At 36.7% G+C, this 22,333-nt stretch overlaps 1 protein-coding gene across 1 annotated transcript in view; it reads right to left on the reverse strand.

Moving 5' to 3' along the window:
- The window catches only part of C9 (complement C9), a 66,593-nt gene that overhangs the window by 24,405 nt on the left and 19,855 nt on the right, over positions 1 to 22,333 (reverse strand). Inside the window, exons 5-7 of the mRNA XM_063258105.1 lie at positions 19,449 to 19,587; positions 7,298 to 7,582; positions 5,090 to 5,330 (exon numbers count right to left, since the gene is read on the reverse strand). Coding sequence (XP_063114175.1) covers positions 5,090 to 5,330; positions 7,298 to 7,582; positions 19,449 to 19,587 — 665 coding nt within the window. The remainder of the gene's footprint in view (positions 1 to 5,089; positions 5,331 to 7,297; positions 7,583 to 19,448; positions 19,588 to 22,333) is intronic.

Here is a 22,333-nt window from a genome sequence, read left to right on the forward strand (position 1 = left end):
CAGAATTGAACTATACATTCAAAAATTTATATTGTGTTCCTTAGAAAAAGAGAATATGCAAAGAACTTCTTAAATACATGGAAATTAAATAATACCTTGCTGAACAACCAATGGGTCACAACTGAAATTAAAGAATAAATCAGACAGTTTCCACAGTTAAATAAAATGTCAAAACAATATACCAGAACTTATGGACAGACTAAAAACAGTTCTAATAGAGAAATTTATAACAGTGAATACCTCTATTAGAAAATGAGAACCAGTTCAAATAAACAGCGTAATGTTGATTTCTAGAAAACGAAGAACAAGTCAACCCTAAAGCTTATCTGGGGAATTAGTTATAAGGATCAGAACAGAAATTAATGAAACAGGGACTAAGAAAATAATACAATGAATACATAAATGAAAAATTGGTTTTTTAAAAGATTAAACAACACCGACAAACCCTTAATCAACATTATCAAGAAAGGAAACTAAAGAGTCAAACATATTCAATAAGGAATGAAGAGGGTGAAATTCCAACAGAAATCCAGAAGATCATCTATACTGCTTTGAGAACCTGTATTCTAATAAGATGGAAATTGCAGAAGAAATGGACAGATTCTTAGATACATATGAATTGCCAAAAGTGAGTCAAGAATATATAAAAATTCTAATGAGCAAGAACTCAGTCAATGAAATTGAAGATATAATTAAAAACCTTCCAGTGAAGAAAAGCCCAGGCCCTAATGGATTCATCGCTAATTTCTACAAAAAAATTAGCAAAGACCTCACACCAATACTTGTCATATTCTTTAATGAGATTGAAAGGGAAGGAATACTCCAAAATTCATTCCTAGAAACAAGCATTACCCTGATAGCTATCTATGACAAACCAATGGCCAACATCTTAGTAAACAGTCAAAAATGGAAACCTTGAAAAAAAATTCAGGGCCTCCCCAGAATCTGCCATGCTGGGACTGGGAGGATCCAACAAGAAGCCAAGCATTCAAATTGTGTGGCTAGCAGGAAGAGGAAAGTCCATGGGATTTCCTTCTATTTTGTCTTTGAAATCCAATATTGTTCTCACTGTTTTGCTTTGCTCTGATTGTTTTGCTTTATTTAATATTTTGTTTTGATTGGTTTTATTCTGTTTTGTTTTTGACTTGATTTGCTATACCTGATGGAATGGACAACTATTGTAAAGATAAGAAGATATACCATGGTAGCTATTGTTTCTAGCATCCTGCTTTGAAGTTCTGAACCAGTTTCACTGCTTGGCTTTGACTGCCTTTGTTCTGTTTTGTTTTGTTGGATTTTACTATCTTTAAAATTAAAAAATATATATATAAAATAAACAAAAAAATGGAAAAATTTCCCTCTAAAATCAGGAATGAGACAAGGATATCCACCGTTACCACTTTCATTCAATATAGTTCTGGAAACATTAGCCAGAGTAATTAGACAAGAGAAAGAAATAAAAGGAATAAGAATAGGAAAGGAAGAAGTTAAATTATCATTATTTGTGTATTATATAATACTCTACACAAAAGACCCCCAAACTGTACCAAAAGACTTCTAGATTCAATAATCAAATGTAGTTTTGTAGCTGGATACCAAATCAACATTCAAAAATCAAAAGTTTTCCTGTACACAAATAACAAACTGAGAGAAAAATTAGTGAACAACACCTTTTGTCATAACAACCAAAAATGTGAAATACCTAGGAATCAATCTAGTGAAGGAAGTAAAAAACCTCTATATTGAAGTCTACAGTATTTTAAAAAAGGAAATTGAAAAGGATATCAGAAAATGGAAAGATGTCTCTTGTTTTTGGGTAGGAAGAACCATTATAGTGAAAATGCATACTTCCAGAATTGCTGCACAGCCAGAAATGATGGTACACGCCTATAATCCCAACCATTATAGTGAAAATGCATACTTCCAGAATTGCTACACAGCCAGAAATGATGGTACACGCCTATAATCCCAGTAGCATCTGGAAACTGACGCAGGAGGATTGCCATGAGTTCAAGGCCAGCCTAGACTACAGAAGCAAGTTTAAGTCCTGTTAGATCCTGTCTCAAAAAAAAATTGCTATATAGATTTAATACAATTCCAATAAAAATTCCAACAGCATATCTCACAGAATTAGAGGAAATAATCTTAAAATTCAGTTGGAACCAGAAGAGACCTAGATTAGCAAAATCAAATTTGGGCAACAAAGACAAGGCAGAGTAGCATCACAATCTCTCACTTAAAATTATACTACAGAGCTACTGTGATAATGGTATGGCAAAGCAAACAAACAAAAATGGGCCTGAAGATCAATGGAATAGATTAGAAGATGCAAAAACAACTCCAGACATACTTAGCCACCTTATCTTCAATAAAGATGCTAATCACCTTCACTGGAAGGAAGATAGTCCTTTAATAAATGATGCTGGAAAAATGGCCATAGGGAAGGATAATTTCAAGTCATTTATAGGAAAATGGGTGCATCTTGAGTCCATAATATTAAGTGAAATAAATTAGACATAAAGCTTAAAAATCATTTGGTTTCTCTGATATGTGATATCCAAAGTATAATTAATTTAAACACCAAGATAAAAGATAGATAATTAGAAACAAGAAGATAGATCTTTTGCTAATGGGAAAGGAGCAAAGATGGAGGGGAGACACCAGGGTGGAAAATGGAAAATAAAAAAATTAAAACATGTTATGTATATATACCAACTCCCTGTGATGAGTGTAATTATTATGTACTGCAAACATGTATTAATAAAAATTTAAGAAAATAAACATCAAATAACATTTCCAGTGGCAAGGAAAGGGCGTATAAGAACGAAGCAGAGTCATATACATAGAATTCTAGAATTCCACTTATCCATAAGAACCATGAGGATTCAAACAAGAACAAATGGTGGCAGGATCCTGGGGAAAATGAAGAATATAAAGACAAAAGATAGGTTTCTCCAAAGGGTTAAATTTCCTGCCTCAGCACTCAGCTCTTCCATGTCTAGACAGCCCAACTAAGGCTGAGGACATGGCTTACTCCTCAGGCACTGGTTCTGCATGGGAAAGGTGAGTTCCTCTTCAAAGGAACCAGTATGGGCCCAAAGGTCCTTCCTTGTCCTTTAAGGCTGGTAGTAAATAGAATTAAGTGGGTAACATACAGAATTAAAGGTCTCAGCTTATGAAGCTTTTGGACCACAGCAGCTCCTGGAAAGAAGAGCTCTTTATGTTTTGATTCCCCTTCCTGATCCTTTTTCTTTAAGTTACTGAAGACAATCTTCTTGTGCTTCTCCTGATATGAGGGATCTATTAACATAGACTCTGAAGTAGGGCTCATAAAAGGCTCACTATCACTATGCTCTGGATATGGCCCTGAGCAACACTGGAAATCAAACAATCTCATATTCCACTCCTCCTGGAAAGGTTTCTCACTGCCCAGACCAGACTGAAGTACTGTAAAGGGTTGGCTCCGTCATGTTTTTCACCTGTAAAGTGTTTATTCACTATGGAGAGAATTTCAGGCTTAAAACATTATTCATAGTCTGGGTGTGGTGGCTTTCACCTGTAATCCCAGAACTCAGGAGGCTGAGACAGGAGGATTGTTGCTTGAGCTCAAGGCCAGACTGAACTACAAAGTGAGTTCAAGGCCACCCTGAACTTCATAGTTGAAACCCTGTCTCAAAAAGACAAAACAAACAAAAAACAAACAAAAAAACTACAGAAAAATGAAAAAAGATCACATTTATATCCTATTCATCACCTGACACTTGGAATGATAAAAGTGGTTTTGGCAATACTTTCATCCCTGAGAGAAACCCAGTGTTATGGTTTGTGTCTAGATGTCCCCCTAAAGCCTCATGTGGTCGTAGGATGGGCTTTTTTTAGAGGTGACTGGATCAGTGACGCTGGAACTCATGGTACAGTGCCAGGCTAGTGGGCACTAAAATTAAGGTATGTGTGCTACCTGCCCTGAGTAGCCTGTTAAAGCCCCTTGCTTTTTGCTTTTGCCTCCATGAACTGGTTCTCCTTTATGCCCTTCTTTGCCAAGCTACTCTGCCTGGGAGCCAGCCAATTATGGACTTAAATGTCTGCAACTGTGAGCTATATAAGCCTTTTCCCTTTTAAATTTGTGCATCAGGTATTATTGTCTCAGCAATGAGAGAAAAGTACCTACTAAGACACCCAGTAATTGTGATATTGAGGGAAGAAATATTGTTATCCATCACTTCTTTGAGGATTATCAAAATCAGACATAACCACTCACAAAATAAGTGGTTAAAACTTACTAAAATGGTGACTTTGCATCTATTTTATTCTTCTTAGTTTGTTTAGGTGACAGAACTTTGCTATCTTGCCTATGTTGACTCAAACTCCTGGTATCAAGTGAGCCAAGTGGCTGGGACTACAGGTACATGCCACCATGAACAAATATTTACTTTATTTGTAAAGACTTGGATGAAATTTTAGGCCAAGGTGATGACTACATAGGACAGAAGCCTCTCAAATACCTGTGCATACACTGACGATTGACAGCAGTCCTGTTCTTCAGGATTCAAGCAGGAAACTTCCCTAATGTGGGCCCAACTCAATCACCACTATATGATTAGAATTAGCATCATGTGTAAAGTTAATTTCCTATTTTTGCTATCGCTTTTTGTCTTTTTTCTAAAAAAAGTTTAGAGTAATATTTTCTTTTAATACTGAATACTATTTTGGAAGATAGTCATTATACATAAATCGAACCAATATATATTGATTAAGAAATAGATTATGCAAATTACTTTTAGTCTACCTTCCTTCACCTTCTAAAATACATTTCACTATAAGAAGCATCCTCATATTACATAAATTATAATACAAGTTGATACATTCCCTAGTAATGCCACTGAGTAGTGTAGAAGCAAGTCAGCTTGTTAGGGGTAAAAATCAATTTGTTGTGTGATAGGATTTTAGGTGATAAAGAGAAGAGCATTCTCTTCAAAGATCAGACATCATTAGACCCTTTATTCTAAAGACTTGAACTACTGAAAGAGTTTAAAGGAATATGGGGTAGTCAAAACAGCATTTATAGTTAGAATTCTTTTTCTAGGCATACCATGCCGCTCCATGGAAGCTTTATCCAAAACATGTATTAGCTCATACAGTCCTCCTACAGAACCAGAGCTACTGTAGTGGGTTCCATACATTTCCAAAAATCCAAAATATTCTCCCTTTTCATAAGTAGCTGGCAGAGCTTTTATATCCTCCAAGAATGTTGTTGTCAGCATGACATCCCGGGTTCTCATCACAAATCTACCCAGTTGGACTTCTCCTTTCACGTGCAGAAAGGTTTTATTCTTTGGTGTAGAGAAAGTGAAGGAAAGAAATGTTTTAGTACTATCATTTCAAATAAAACATACAACCCAGAATTTCCCCAGTAGTAATGTTTTTAGCAGTGACCATGGTATACTACTTTATTCCACTTGAGCTAAACTTAGACATTATCATTACAAACTGTTGACAAAGATATACACCAACTGGAACAAACACATAGAGATTTTACACTAGTCAGAGTATAGGGTGATATAGTCACTTTGGACCTTTTTAGTCGATTCTCATAAAGTTAAACATACATGGATCCTATGATGAGCAATTCTATTCACATAATGGGAACATTGTCAACAAAAGACCAGTGTAGGAAAGTCATGGTAGCATTTGCTGAAATACTATAATTTTTTTTTTTGTCTTTTTCCTTTTTATCGGTACCAGGGATTGAACTCACGACTGCCTGCTCGCAAGGTAGGCACTTATGCCGCTGAGCTAAATCCCCAACCCCTATTAATCCTATTCTTTTAGTTGCTCAGGCTTCAGAGCTAGAGTCCTGTTTGACTGTAATCGTCCCATCTTAACTGTCACCCACTGAATTTCTACAGCAGCTTATAAGAAATCTCCATGCCTTTGTTCTTAGCACCCATAATCCCTTTCAAAGAGAGTGACCATCATAATCATTTAAAACATAAAGGAGAATACTCACAATCAGTTTGAAACCCTCCTGTGACCTCCCGTGTCACTCAGCCCAGGTCAGCCTGAACAATGGGCTTTGCGGTTCTTCCTGACCTGATTCAGGTCCCTTCTCCAATGTTTTCTCCTCATAACTCAATCTGAGTTGCCACATCAGGTTTTTCTACCTTATCTAGCAGTTTCTTCTTTCAGGATATCCTTCTAAATCTAACTGGACATTTCCGTGCTTTTGAATTTTTGCTCAGTTCTCATCTCCTCAATGAAACCCACCATGAGTTTTCTAATACAGTCATCCACAAGGCATTCCGGATTCTCCTAGTGTACTTCTGCTATGCTTTTTTTCACACCATTTATCACTTTCTAAGTTTTCCCCTTTTCTGGTTATGTTTATTGTTTTTGGTTGTCTTCTCTGAGCTTTCAGCGGCATAAGGACAAGAGTCTTGGTCAGCTTGAGTCACAAAATTATTCTAAATACCTAGGATGGTGCCTGGCCACAGAGTAAATGTATAATTAAATATTTATTGAATGATTCAAAAGATTTCCAACTGAACACTGTGTCGATGGCAGTATTCACACCCGAATAAAGCAGTTACATACAATTAGGCATTCCATAAGTGCTAAGAGTTAATTATTATTTATTAATAAGATGTCTAGGGTGAGTGCAATATTAGATAAGGAAAAATGAGCATTTTACAAGTTACACTTATTACAAAAATATTTGTTATACTTTTTACAAAAATTTTTTATATTTATTCCAATGGTGGCAAAACAAACTTCAAGATCTGGATTAAATATCAAAAATGTTAATGTTAATCTATGTTAATCTAGATTAAAAGTATGATTATAATGTTAACAGACTACTTTCATCTGCATGAGTGAAATTTCATGTCATTATTACTTCCGAGGCATACTTTGTAGTAAGTAAACAGCTATCATCCTAAGGCACTGCAGTAAATTTCCCAAATCCCTCAGTATAACTCTTCATTGTAATTGTGATGATATAATTGTAATTGTAATTGTAATTGTGATGGTATAAACCACACGATCATTTGAAAAGTATGCTCTGAATTCTTAGTCCACATTCCCTGCTCTCTACTATCATTTGACCCTCTGCCATCCAAATTACCATCAGAGTTCCCCTATTTATATTATTTTTTCTTATGTCTTAGCTACTTACTTGAGGATTTTATATTATTTTATTTGTTGTATGATCTTTATTTGCTTTAAGTATCTAAAAAGAGGGTTTAGCTAGCTTGAAATATATTCCATTATAATCTCTATGTCAAGTGACTGAAAGTCTTACCTTCTTTGAAGAATACAGCAATAATTTTTGATAAGTTTCATTTTTGAAATATGAAAGTCGAAGACCAGTTGAGATACGTATTTTAAGTGGGTTTATTTCTTGAGCAATTTCTTTATTGTCCCCCACCTCAGCGAGTGCTTCTTGAAAAATTTTATTTCCACCCATCTCAGTGGGTGTAAATTTTAGAGCAAAATTAAAATTTCTTGTTTTTTCTTGAAAGATACTTTGGAATGCTTGAAACTGTTCTTCATAATATTCTGTTCTGAAGTTTTTATCAACTTTGGTCTAAAAAGAGTATGATAACAAAGCATTGTTAAAAACAGATAAAGACGAACTATTCTCTAAAAGTTATCCTTCTGGTACAGAAAAAAAAAATTAAGAGGGAAGATGCTGGGGTCAGATTGTTGGTGTACAGAAGTAGGTTCTGTTACTTTGAGGACACTAGACAATAACTCTCTGTACTCTGAGTTGTGGTCTGAAAAATAGGGATATTCCTCATATTTATCCAAAAGTCACTATGACGATTCGATGAGGCAATTCACGTGACGGGTTTAGAATACAGCAAGCTTTCAGAAGTTAATATATTAACAAGCCCAGACCAACTTGTATACTCCCACTTAGATAAAGCAGAGAGCAACAGATCAGCAAGTACTGAAGGCTTAGGGGCCATGCACTGCTTAAACTATTTTGCACATGCTAATGATCTGAAGTACAACAGCAGGGATATGAGCCTTGTTCACACATTGTTCTTCTAACCTTTACACACCACTATCTGTCACAAAAAAAGGGTGCATTAAAAATTACTAGAAATGTAGGCAAAATACCATAGCACTTACCTTGAAAGGCAAGGTGTGACACGGGAATCCAAGCAAGAGCAGGCTTATATTTCCTTGCATAATTTTTTTTCTATTTGAATTTTAAGTATTTTTAATAATATACAATTTTCATAAAAACCTAAATAACCTTCTCAAAAATTAAAAACTTTTAATTAAAACATTCTTTGCCAGCTTGACTATAGGCAGGTATCAATGTGCTGCGGTTTGGATGTAGTTTGAGTATGTCTCCCAAAGTTTCATTCTTTGGCATTTGTAGGGTAACTTCGTCTGACTTCATCTGACTACAGCTGGGTGTTTTAGGGTGGGCAGAGCATGTGGGAGGAGATTCAGGTTAGACAAAAACATTTAAGGTAGAGTCTAGGGCCTCCAGTACCGTGAGCCAACAAACCTCTTTTCCTTACAGTTCTCCTGGTGCGTGGAATTGTTTTATTGGCAACAGAAAATGAACTAATATATGATGGGAAGGTTGTTAATATCAGTCTTTCAACTGCCTTTTCAGACAGCTTCTGAAATAGATGTAACTCTTCTCTTTGGTCAGTAGCATAGAACGCATTCAGGAGCAGGTACTAGATGGCTATTATGCATGGGGAATATATATGTATATCTTAAGATTTTCTTAAAATCAAAGATTTTCTAACTAAATGCCCAAAGTAATAAGAAAGAATGACCAGCTGTTGCTCTTTCTCTACTCAGAACTTTCCGTGTCATTCCACTGACTTTCAGATAGAATTAATACTGATCTCACACCAAGTTCCTTTCTGTGCACCTGTGCTTCCGTCATGAAGCCAGCTTTCAGTTTTCCACACCCTATGCTTCTTGTCAGAGGGCACTTTTCTTCTGTATTTACTTTCTGGAATGTTCTGTAACTGTCTTTCTTCAATGATCCCATAACAGACTTCCGGGAGAACATGGGGGACAGATAGCAGCAGCTACGGAGGCTCTCTGAAACACCCAGCTTAGAATTCAGGAATCGTGCTGAGTAAGGAATCATAAGCAAGAGGAGATATGCCCCGGTGATCCAAGAACGAACTGGGCTGAGAGAAACCAACTGGGAATGCAATCCTGGTGCTATAACAGGAACAGCTAAAGCCTCTGTGTGGAAGCTGGAGCCTGCGCCATTGGAAGCCGCGATTTGGGTTTCCTGCCGCCGCCGCTGCGTCTGCATCTGCTCGGCAGGGAGAGAGACGCACAGAAGCTCTGAGAATGGGAATCGGTGAACGGAGTTGAGAGCCGGACGAGCGGGGAGCAGTGCATCCACCTCTGGTGAGTGAGGGAAAACTGGGACTCTCCCACAGTCCAGGAGATGCCAACAGAGGACATTCTGGGACCGGGCAGACTTGCGGGAATAGGGCGCTGCAGTGACTTCAGTCACCAATCCGCCTCTCAAGCGGGAATTGGTGAGCAGTGCCTAGCCCACGTGACACTGCTGGCTGAGACCCAGTAGGCTAGCACAGCCCAGGTCCCAGCTCCTGAAGGTGACCTGGAGAGGCGGGCCCCGCATAGGCTGTCTGGTCTGTAACTCTCTGGTGCGCTTGCCGGCGCAATTCAATCAGACTGTGGCTGACAGGGAAGGAAGCTGGGCCTCCTATATACGCTTGCATATATAAGGAACAAAGAATATGGGAAGAGGCAGCAACAAGAAAGGGTCCTCGGCCCCCAATCCTGAGAAAGAGGCAACAGCAGACACAGCACCAATAGACATAAAGCGCTCTCTCGAGAGCCTCATAGACAAGTTCAGGAATGAAGTTATTAATGACCTGAAGCTAGACATAAGCAGAATAGTTAGAGAAATGCTAAGCACCACCCAAGAAAAAACAGATGGTGGAATGGAAGAACAGAAAAAGAGGGGAGAATTGTTTAATGGAGAAAATAGAGAAAGCATAGAATACGTGAAGTAGGTTCAAAGAGAATACCAGGAAACTAAAAAGTCTATTGAAAACTGGCATAACAGCTTGAAAGAAACTAAGGACAGATTATCTGAACTGGAGGGCAGATTTGTAATATGGGAGCATGAAATGAAAAACTTCTTAAAAATAACAAAGAAACAAACAGCAATAATACAAAGACTAGAAGATGATAAGAGGGTCTATAACTTAAGAATTTTTTTTCTCTCTTTTTTAAAATTTTATTTAAGGAGAAAAAAAAGCAGAGAAAGGGTACAAGTTATACAGATTTACAGAAAAAAATAAACAGTAGGAAATCACTAGTTAATGGATTACATATTGTCATCTTAGAGATAATTGTTCAAGTCACAAAATTAAAGCTTGTAAAGTGGACATTCCCAACAATGATACTGCAAACAGTTCTGTTCAGTGATCCAATAAAACTCAGTGATATCATTTTATAACTTAAGAATTAAGAACATAAAAGAAGAAGTAGGGACACAAACAAATGATCTACAAAAGCTACTCACAGAAATAATCCAGGAGAATTTTCCTAATTTAGCAAAAGGTAAAGATACTCAGTTGTATGAAGCATACAGGACCCTAGTCACCTACAACCCAAACAGAGCAACACCCAGGCATATAATAATTAAAATTCCAGAAATCCAATACAAGAACAGAATACTAAAAGCCGTCAGAGACAAGAAACAGATCACTTACAAGGGAACACCCATCAGAATTACAGCAGACTTCTCGGCACAAACCATCAAATCACGAAGAGCGTGGGGGGAAATAATTCAAGCTTTGAAAGATAATAATCTCCAGCCAAGATTGATATATCCTGCACAACTATCTCTGGAAATTGATGGAAAAACAAGGTGCTTCCAGGATAAAGAGGAACTAGGGGAATATGCAACCACCAATTCAACTCTACAGAGAATACTGCAAGATATTCTAAAAAAGAAAAATACGAAGAATCCAGAAGTAGCGGCAGAGAGGCCACAATGAATGGAGCAGAAAACAAAATGAAGAAGACAATCTGACAACTAATGACAGAAAAAGAGCTCAACAGAAATGAGGCAGAGAAGATTGGATGATAGGAACAGCTATTTTGGGGAGAAAATAATGTCTTAAGAGATAATACTGATTTAGTATCATCTTGTTTTGAAGTCTCATCAAGCTTTTGTTCTTCTGTCTCCATTGGTCTAAACAGGTGGTATCTTATTGGATTTTATTATATATGATACTATAAGCAAAACCTTTTATAGACAAGGAGATTATACAGAAACCATTGCTTATTTTCTGTTAGTTGATTCTAAATACCCTGTAATACTGTCATTCTCTTGAATGGTTTTACATTATTTTGATATATTTGATGCTACAGTATACGAAGTTATGCTCAAAGATTTCAAGGAAAGAGACAATATGGTAACTACTTTTATGTCGGGATAATCTTGTGGTGACACACTATTTTGCTTAAGTGGTTATGTTTTGATCTGTGCTGATTTGCTGTTATGCCCTCCTTTATCTCAATCTCCATTTTATTATTTACTTTTTTTATCCTTTTAATTAAGGGAAAAATAAATTAAAAAATAGCAGGATATATTATAGTAACCCACTTTGACTTTCCATTATCTTGATTTAAAGCCCTGTATTGCTCTCACCATCTTGTTTTGACTGATGTTCCCCTATTCTGTTTTGCTTGATAGTACCAGGTTTGAAAGTTTAGGCAACAGCTGTGAAGATAATAGGATTCATTATGACGCCCATTCTGGTTGACTATTATCTACTTTTGAAGACCTATAATGTCTCCAATGTTTTGGTTTTGTTGGTTTTGTTCTTTACTGTTTTGTTCAATTTTATTATAACTAATGATATAGGAAATTCTATTAGAGATAGCGGGAGGCATTATGGTAACCATTGTTGATCACCTAGTATTATGCTTTTACATTATCTATTACGTCCACCCTTTTGATTTGACTGACTGTTCTGTTATGTCACATTTGGTTCTACTTTCTTCCAAAAAAGTAATAAGAACTGTGGGAGTAATAAAACCCAAAATGTGTAATTGTCATTGTACAAAAGAGAGGAAAAGAAAGTGCTCTAAACGATATAACTGCATGTATATTTAAGTATATAAGATAGATAATGATATTACTGAGTTTTGTTGGATCATTGAACAGAACTGTTTGCAGTCTCACTGTTGGAATGTCTGATTTATAAGCTTTAATTTTGTAACTTGAACAAATGTTTCTGAGATGACAAAATGTAACCCATTAACTGGTGATTTCCTACTGTTTATTTTTTTTCTGTAAATCTGTATAACTTGTACCCTTTCTCTGCTTTTTTTTCTTTTTTTTTTCTCATACAAAATTTTAAAAAAATGATCCCATAACACAAACACTGTGCATACTTACACACACAAGAAAATACATACTTGGCCCTGTTAATTCTTATTTTTATTTCAAGTCCTAGTTTAAATATTACTTCTTTAGGGTGGCTTCTCTTAATCTTACAGATGTATATATATATATATATATATATATATATATATATATATATATTTTTTTTTTTTTTTTTTGCTATAAGCTTGTATGGGTTTTAAAATAAAAAAGGAAACTACTTTTCTCAAAATTTCTTATTAAATAGTCATTTCAATAGCAAGCTCTAAAAAGTTAGGGATCATATTTGTTTTATAAATTCACTGCTATTGTCTAGCTACTTAGATATTTACTAAGGAAGCAATAAAAACATACAAATTAAATATGTACTCTACACTAGCTAATGGTAATAACTAATATTCATTTTATTGGTGCTGGGGATTAAACCCAAAGCTTTTGGACTGAGCTACATTCCCAGTCCTTTTTGATTTTGTTTTTAATTTGAGACAGAATCTCGGTAAATTGTTATGATGCCCAGGCTGGACTGATGAGCATTGCTCCTGCCTTGGTCTTCAATAGTGTTGCAGTTAAAGGAACAGGCTACCACACCCAGTTTATAGCTAATATTTATTAAATGCCAGATACTGTTAAAATTATTTTAGCGATTACACAGAAGAATGATTTCAGTCAAATGGCAAAGTAAGACTTTGTAGTACTCATACCTTTGCAGAAACATTAACTTGAATAACTAGGTACTGACACAGATACAGTCACAAGAGCGGAAGACACTAGGTGAGAGATGACAGTATATCTAAGAAATAAGAAAAGATGGATGGGGTGGCACACACCTATAATCCCAACACTCTGGGAGGCTGAAACAGGAGAATGGAACCTTTGAGCTTAGCCTGGGAAACTTAGTGAATGAGCAAGACCCTGGCTCAAAATAAAAGTAAAAAAAAATGGCTAAGGATGTAACTCAACACAAAGGTACTGGGTTCAATCTCTATTATGGGAAGAAAAGAGGAAAGAAAAGCTAAAAGAAAGAAGGAAAAAAGAATGATCTGTGGAAGAACATAGGAAGGAAGGTTCTGCATTACATTTTTCACCTTTCTCTCTCGGCGTAACGAGCACACTGTGTAGAGAGGCATCATCCAGATTGGAGAGGGGAGTGAAGCGAGCACTAGACTTCGCCTTAGGCCGTACTCAGTGACACAGAGTTCCAGCACACGGATCTCGGCCAGTTACTGAGGACTGAAGTGCCAGTCACTCCAGTGCTGGGCTAGGACCATGGCTCCAGCTCAAATGGGCTCCCCACATCTTCAAGGCACCTTAGTGATGGAATCTATAGCCTTGGATTCTAGGCTCATTCCAGCACCAGACTGGCTCCCACGAACAAGGCTCCAGGACCTTCCCAGGTTTTAAACAGGCTTAGTATCAGGCTGGCTTACATAGTCCTAGACTTTAGGTCCACTGTACTATAATGCTGGTTTCAGTGGCCTCAGAGTTCAGTCTACTACCTATAGATCAAGCACAAACCCCGTCCCAGGACTAGGTCAGCACTCATCAAACCAAGATGAAGATCATCCCCATGGCCTCAGGACCCAAGCCAGTACCTGAAAACTCAGTTTAAATGCTGGCCCTCGTGTTCACCAGTTTTGGTTTTCAGTGGCAGATTGACCTCCATGGAATAAGGCCCAGGTATACCACCCCAGACCTAGCCTCCAGGCTCATTCCAGTACAAGCAGATTCCCATGACCTTTGCTCCTGCCCAATCACTTAGACTATAGGACAGTATACACACTCAACCTCTAGGCATCCTCCATGGACCTAGACTCAGGGACAGTCCCCATTGCTCTCAGATCTAGTGGGTTTAGGGTCCAAACTCATTCCAGTAAACCACGATGGCTCTTGTGAATACAGGAGCCAGGCCTTTTTAAGCATACCCAAACTCCAGGCCTGCTGCAGTATACCCAGGCCCTAGGTTAGCTAGCATGAAGATTCCTGCACCAAGGCAACCTGTAGACCACACCTGATGGCCTGCCAAGAATCTCTGGACAGACTGTCTGATTAAGAGCTTCTCCTGCTGAACCCATTCTCTAATGACCAGTATAAATGTCTACTTGCTCAAATATTTAGACATACATGGGTATGAGAACCACAAATAATCCAGAAAACAAAGTACCATTAAAAGAGCAAAATAAATAACTAGTAGCTAACTATAGAAATAGAGATATATAAACTTCCTGAGAAAGAATTATAAGCAATCATTTTAGACCAATAAACACATGAAGAAATGTTCAACCTCCCTGGCCCTTAAAGAAATTCAAGTTAAGTCAACACTGAGATTCCATCTCACCCCAGAAAGAATGACCATCGTGAAGAAATCAAATACTAAGAAATGCTGGTGAGGCTGCAGGGAAAAAGGAACTCTATTTACTCTATCATTGGGAAAGTAAACTAGTACAGTCAATACGGCAATTCTTCAAAAAACTAAAACTAGAAATTCCATTTGACTCAGGTATTACCCTTCTAGGTATCTTCCCAAATGAGTTAAAGACATCACATTACAGCGATACGTGAATACCCATATTTATGGCAGCACAACTTATAATAGCTAAATCTTGGAGCAACCTATATGTCCACCAACAGATAAGGAGATAATAAAAATGTGACATTTACACGCAAAAGAGTACTACTTTGTCATAAAGAAAGATAAACTTCAGTCACCTTGAGAACATAACATTAAGCAAAATAAAGAGACAAGCTTAAATGTTGCATGGTTTCTCTTCTATGAGAAGGCCAATTAAAGAGTAAAAAAAAAGGATAGATAATAAGAAGTAGGAAGACTGGTCTTTCTCAAATGGGAAGGGGACCTAGAGATGAAAAGAGGTGAGTGAGAGGGAGGGAAAGGGGATTAAAACATTAAGACTTTAGGTGCATATGCCAACTCCACACACAGAATGAAAACATTAGGTACTTCAAATCTATACTAACAAAAATAGTCATTTTATTTTATTTATTTATTTTTTTTTTTTTTTTGTCTTTTTCATTTTTATCAGTACCAGGGATCGAACTCACGACCGCCTGCTTGCAAGGCAGGTGCTTATGCCGCTGAGCTAAATCCCCAGCCCCAAAAATAGTCATTTTAAATTGGCTGAGTGAACTAGAATGAAATAGAAAAAAAAAACTAAATGAAATCAGAACTGCATATAAACAAAATCTGAAGTTGAAAATTTTAAGAGATAGCTAGGCATAGTGATGCATGCCTGTAATCCCAGCATCTAGGGGCCTGAGGCAGGAGGATTGTTGCGAATTCCAGACCAGCCTGGGCTATAAAGTGAGCTCAAGGCCAGCCTGAACTGCATAGCGAGATCCTGTCCCAAAAAGATTAAAAAAAAAAGTCTGAAAGATAAAAATCATTAAAAAAAAAAAAGACCTAAATAGAAATTTTGGAACTAAAGAACCCAATAAATGGAGTTAAAAAAAATCCAAAGAGAGCTTTAAGAGCTGACTTGTTCAAGTGGAAGAAAGAACTAATGTCTTCAAAATCATCTGAAATTTCACAGAGGAAATGTTAAAAAAAAAAAAAAAAGGAAAAAATTGCAGAAGGTACACTATGCAACTGTGGGACATAATCAAGTGAACAAAAACATGGCTATGGTACCCTGGAAGGAACAAAGAGCGCGAGAAAGGAACAGAAAACTATTCAAAGAAATGACAGAAAGTTTTCCAAAATCTAAACCAGAAAAGGAACATTCAGCTCTCTGCAACCTAAAGAATCACAAATGTATTGAATGTAAAGAGATCTTTACCAACATACACTATAGTCAAATTCAAAAATCATGAAAACATTGAGAATTCTGAAAACAGCAAGAGAAATGCAATTTATCACATACAAGAAAATTCCATAACTATCAGAGAATGTGGAATGATATATACAAGGAGCTGGAAAAAAAACTGAGATAAGGGAAAGGAGAAAAGGAAGAAGGGAAAAGATTATATGTGTGTGTGTGTGTGTGTGTGTGTGTGTGTGTGTGTGTGTATACATATATAAGTGTACAGATATGTATAAATATATATATATATATGATAGATAACTGTAGTACTAATCTCTGTTAGTTCATCAAAAAGAACAGTGTGTGCTTTCATTGTCTGATACTTTTTTTCATGCCTAAATCTTGTAACCTGAGCAACTACTTCTAAGATAACAATATGCAATATATTAACCAGTGTTAGTCTCCTACTATTTTTTTGAAGTTCTGAATCACATCTGTCCTTTTTGTATTTTGCTTTTTAAAATAGAAAAGTCATAAGAACAAAATTGGTGAGGACCCAGAGATCTTCTGTACTTAGACCCATCATTTTCCTGCTTCCGGATTAACATAATCTATTTTTGTAAGGTAACTATGTAGATGTCTTATAGATCCTCACATTCAAAAGTTTAAAAATTTACACTGTGATCTTTTTCTTACAACTCACTTCTTTTTTTTTGTACCAGAGTTTGAACTCACAACCTCATATTTGCCACGCAGGTGCTTAAGCCACTGAGCTAAATCACTGGCCCCCACTTTTTTTGTATATTTTTCATGCATTCAATCCCCAGACTTCTCTTAAGGATTTTCACTAGTGGTGGTGGGGAGGGTGGGGGGTCACTGACTTCCTGTTACCTACCATTCCATCTATTGAGAATTTTCTTTGTTCCAGGAACTGTGCTAAACAATTTGTGATTTTTTTCCTGGTTTTTATTCAAGACAAGGTCTCGCTGTGTAGTTCATGCTGGCCTTGAACTCACTATTGTAGCCAGGGGGGCCTCAAACTTGCAGCAGTCCTCACCTCAGCCTCCCAAGTGCTGGGATTCCAGTCGTGCCCCACTATGCCTGGTTTACAAACAGCACTTCTTACTAACACATTTATTTCTCCAAAACCCTATGAAGCATGAGCCCCTTTATCATCCTATTTCATTTTATTTTTTGTACTGGGGATCAAATTCATGACCTTGTGCTTGTCAGGCAGGCACTTGTGTCACTGAGCTAAATCCCTGGCCCCTATCATCTTATTTTAATTTTTAATTCCCATTCTACCCTCAACTTTCATCTGTAAATTCTTCATCTTATTTGATGCTCCTCCCATAAATTAATGCAATATGCTTTGTTTTCCTCTCTGTTTTGGTTATTATAAATACTCCTTGGTTGTTACTTTAGTCCTTTTTTTTAAACTACAAAATAGTGAGAAACTAATATTACACACTTTTCCTAAATAAGTGCTTTTTGAGTGAATGACTAAAAGATTGTTGTCATAATTAGACTTGTGAAAAACTAATGCTTTAATGAAGGCAAGGAAATAATCTCATAAACATATAATTGGAATTACCATTGAAGTTGACAGCAAAACTGTAAACAGCAGCTTAGTAAACATTTCAATTGTTCTTTCTACTGGAAATATGAGCACATTTAGAAAATCTGGCAATATACTACTAAAATTTATCATATACACGTTCATTCATGTGTTCCATGTTGGTGTTTCCTAAGGGGTAAATATGTAAGCTTTCCCTATGTCAATTTTAAAAAGGACTGTGATTGACAAATCAACCCAAATGCAATGAAATTTGGAGTAGGAGGTAGGGGTTCAACCATGAAGGTGCCCTAATAAGTACATTGGGATAATGGTTGGGATAATGAGGGAGCCACCGGGGACAGAAATGCGATCAGAATTTCATTTTAAATGTTTATGTTTTGTGGAGATGGATTTCAAAAAGACAACACCACAGCCAATAGGCAAAGGAGGAGATTATTTTGTGGGCTAATGAGAAGATGTTGTCATCTCCCTAACCCAACAACATTAGGGTAATCTGGGTCTGTAATAGCTGAAATGGAGGGATGGAGATGAGATTCAGTATGTTTAGGAATTAAGACCTTGACAATGAACTGAAGACACTATAGCATCCGACTGGTTATGCATTAAGGTTCCCTGGGTTCGAATCTTGGTAAGCTTCTTCACTTATCATACACCTGACCTTAGGCAATTTAGTTTTTCCTGAATCTCAGAAGGGAAATGATAGAAATCTAAGGAAAGAGCAGTGGAAATGAAGAATAGAAGATTTAAGATGCACTAAAGTAGTAAAATTGGGGGGTTGAACTGGTATTGTGCGCTTTGAGAAAGATAGGTCTGTAACGGAAATCTTCAGGAAGGTTGTCGGGGTTTGAATTTTGTAATTAAGGAGATATGGTTTCCATTCTTGAGGCAGAGAATTCAAGAGCAAGAAGCAGGGAACGGAGTAACGGCTATCAGTGTTAGGTAGGCTGATTGTGTGACAACGCAGACAACTGGATACACGGTTGGCAGGAAGTTACAGGGTGGAAACACAGCATTGTAAACTCTCAGATTAGAGGAAAAAGTGAGCCACAGAAGGAAAAGGAATCACTCAAGGAGACTATTGGAAAAGCTTAGGGAAACAGAGTGGGAACTCAGGCAACATCAATATTGAAGGGTCCCCTCAGTCAAAAGAATTTTAAAAGAAAACTGGATGGACTTTGGAAAGGATTGGAAAATGAATGAGAATCAGATAGAGAATTGAGAATAGTGCAAAGTACATGTATTGAGATAGCACGTAAGGACATGTAATGATAAGACTTTTTTCTTTGCTTTTAGATGAGAACATTGAAAAATCTTGATATATTAAGGACAGAGTCAAGAGAGAGAGAGAATGAATGAAAGTTTAGGGGAATGCTTAGCAAGGTACTTGGAGTAGGATCTGGGGAGTGAGAACTTTCTACTAGACTGAACAGAAGGATATTTGCCAAATCTTTATCACTAAGTGAAAGGATAGCAGGTGGATTTTGATTTCATGTGTCTCTGTACAAGTGCCATGCGCTGACGGACCATATCAGTGGAGCTCAAAAAGAGATCCAAACCATATCTACTCTTCTTGAAGTGAGTCTCAGGCTCACATTAAATTCTTATTCTATCGAAATTTTCACCAGATCTAGTATTAAATTTATTAAATCAACTTTTAACCAAAAGCTGAACATGTTTTTCTCCTGAAAAGACTTACATCAAAGGTCAAAGAAGCCACATTCCAGGGTTTTCGGTAGTATGTTAAAGTGTTTCCATCCCGAACTCGGTCACAGAGTCCATTGTAGAATTCATTGTCAAACGGTGTGCTTAGGGGATCCATCCCTAAAATGTTGATCCTGAGCATAAACAGAAGACATTAGGTGTGGAAGTACATGGCTAATGCAAGGCAGTCCTCTGTGATGGGGGAAAGAAAGTTGGGATAGTCTGGCTCATGTCACCGTCACTCTATATGTGCTCAGCATAATTAGGAACAGAAGCAAGAGCCTGTTCTGCTTGGTTCAGTGTCTCTGGCAGAAAATACACCTTGGAGAACCTTATAAACTCCTCAGCAACTAGGGCACTGGATAGAGCACAAAGAAGCAAATGAAGTAAATAGGCCACATGGGACTATCTGGCTCCTGGCGTTTTAACCCCACTTCTGGAATTCTTACCAAACCTCCCTTAGTGAACCAAGAGCCAATACTGCAATACAGCTATTTAAAGTTTTGGAGAACAGAGTATCTCAGGGGGCCTGTAAAACATATGCAGGTAATTTTTCATCAACATTAGGCTCTATCTCATCCCATCCCATGCACTTTAACTCTAGCCTTTTCCTTCAACTGTCTTGTTGCTTATGAAGAGATTCATTCACTCGCACTTACACTATTCCTATCATAGTTTCCAAGATGAGCACAATACTTACAGCATCCCTTTAAGACATTCTTACAAGTTTTACATTTTCTCCAAGCAAAATATTATTTGACATGCTTTAATTCACAAATAAGATCTTGTTTAACTTTTAAAATTAGACATGATATCGTAGGCTTAAAAACAACACATACATAGTTTGTGAAGTTCCTGCAATGTTAATTGGAGGAACACAGTCATTTCTGTCTAAATTGTATCTGAACTACATGGACGTGTGCCAAAATAAAAATTAAATTCTTACACTCGTAACTTATAATGGCACGAAAGCATAAACTTGTCCATTACTCTAGATCACATTCTTAACTCCGGATTATAAATCTGAATATTGGGTCAAGAACAATTTGTCAAAGACTGTGGATGGCTTATCCTTAAACCATTGTTAATGCAAGAAAAATAGTTGGGAGAGAATCATATTGCCATTGGATTTGTTAAAAAAAATCTTTTGGTACATCTCATATTTTAAATAAACTCTGAATCTACAAAAGAACTGTGGCTCAACTTTAATGGAAGTCAGTTTAAGGGATTTTAATATCTTTCTCAAGGCTGAAGTACAGATAAAATGAAACACCTCACATTGCCTGTCCTACCAAATATTTCAGCAGCAAATACTATGGCTCGAAAGTCCTAACATAAGGCAAAACATTAGAATAATCAACTGGAATAAGAGACATAAAAAATATATTCCTGGTTACTTTCTCCAACATTGTGTCCCTCATGGCATCATCATGGTCACAATGTGCTTCTCTCTCACTGGCTTTATGCTCAGCATGTGACTTCATACTAAGCCTTAGCCAACCTCCTGTAGTTAAAAACTAGCAGCAGCCCAGTTCAGAGCCTGGGCACGAAGAGGCCATAAGTGCTTCTTTTCACCTTCTGTATTTTTGGCATTGCCTTAACCAGGGTTTCTGATGGGTACCTGCTGCCTTTGCGCGGCTTCTCCAGTGTCCAGCTTCTCCCCAAACCTCAGTGAGAAGAGAAACCACCCCAGCCATTGATTTGGAGGCAGAGTTGCTGGTCAAGGCCAGTCTTATGAGCAATTAATTATTTTTATTTCACTGAAGCTTTGATGAAATTCCTTCACCTCAAAGACATACAACATGAGAAGATATCATATATACTTGCTTCTTAACTAGACCTTAAGTACATGTTTATAGCATAGTGAACTTTGTCCTACTGCTTTTTTGCACTAAAGACATTGTAACTCTACTTTCAGTGATCAATGGAATTAACCTTTGTTCCTAATGATGATTAATTCTCAGGTGATCACTGCATCTATGTATTGTATAATGTCTATCATAATCAGGAGATGATGTTAAAACAATTAATACCCAATATCTGCTGCTGTCATGGAAATTACATTGAAGTTAAGGTGTCAAACATAGAATCACCAATTTAAAAAATAATCTAAGGAAGCATACAGTTGTAGCAAGTGAGTAGTCCACATGAGTGCCATATAAGGCAAATCTTCTGAGAGGAAGACATCCCCATGAGAAGGTCATAAAAAAGTGTTTCAGAAGTGGGATTGGATTTGAGCTTTGAAAGAGGGGGAAAGGTTAGACTAGCATGGGCTAGAAAGATGGAAGGAACGATGTGATCAAGAGCCTGGAAATGGAAAGACATGTTTTTAGATGGTGTTTTAGTACCTTGCAGAGTAATTTTAATAAACTGCCTTCCTGTACATTTTTAATGCAACATATAATATTTTTAACTTAAATTGAATTATTTGTAAAAGGTGTAATTTTCTAATGTCTTATCAATATTTATACTCTAACATATAGTTTTGTATTTTTTACTTTACTTTATTTTTTGTATTTTTTACTTTTGTATTTTTTACTTTTTTTTACAAACCCAATGGGCATAAATGTGGCAGTTATGTGTTTCAAATTACTACAACATTGATATAACAGTGGGAAGTTTTATAGTATTCTTTTATAAAATAGATTTTAGGTTTTTTTAAAAGAAAGTTTTAGTTTCGTAGCAAAACCAAGCAGAAGATTCAGAGACTTCCTATAAACTCTGTGTCTCTTTTCTTATTCTTAAATCCATATTTCTATTCAATTTCCTCTAGAGAATTTTAACCTAATGTTATATAGTTTATGCTTGAACATTTAAAAACATGTTATTATTACATGTTTGCAGTACATAATGATTACATTCATCATGGGGAGTTGGTAC

The sequence above is a fragment of the Cavia porcellus genome, unplaced genomic scaffold, assembly GCF_034190915.1.
Source record: "Cavia porcellus strain 051 isolate PalLab524CR breed Dunkin Hartley unplaced genomic scaffold, mCavPor4.1 scaffold_11, whole genome shotgun sequence".
Taxonomy (NCBI): domain Eukaryota; kingdom Metazoa; phylum Chordata; class Mammalia; order Rodentia; family Caviidae; genus Cavia; species Cavia porcellus.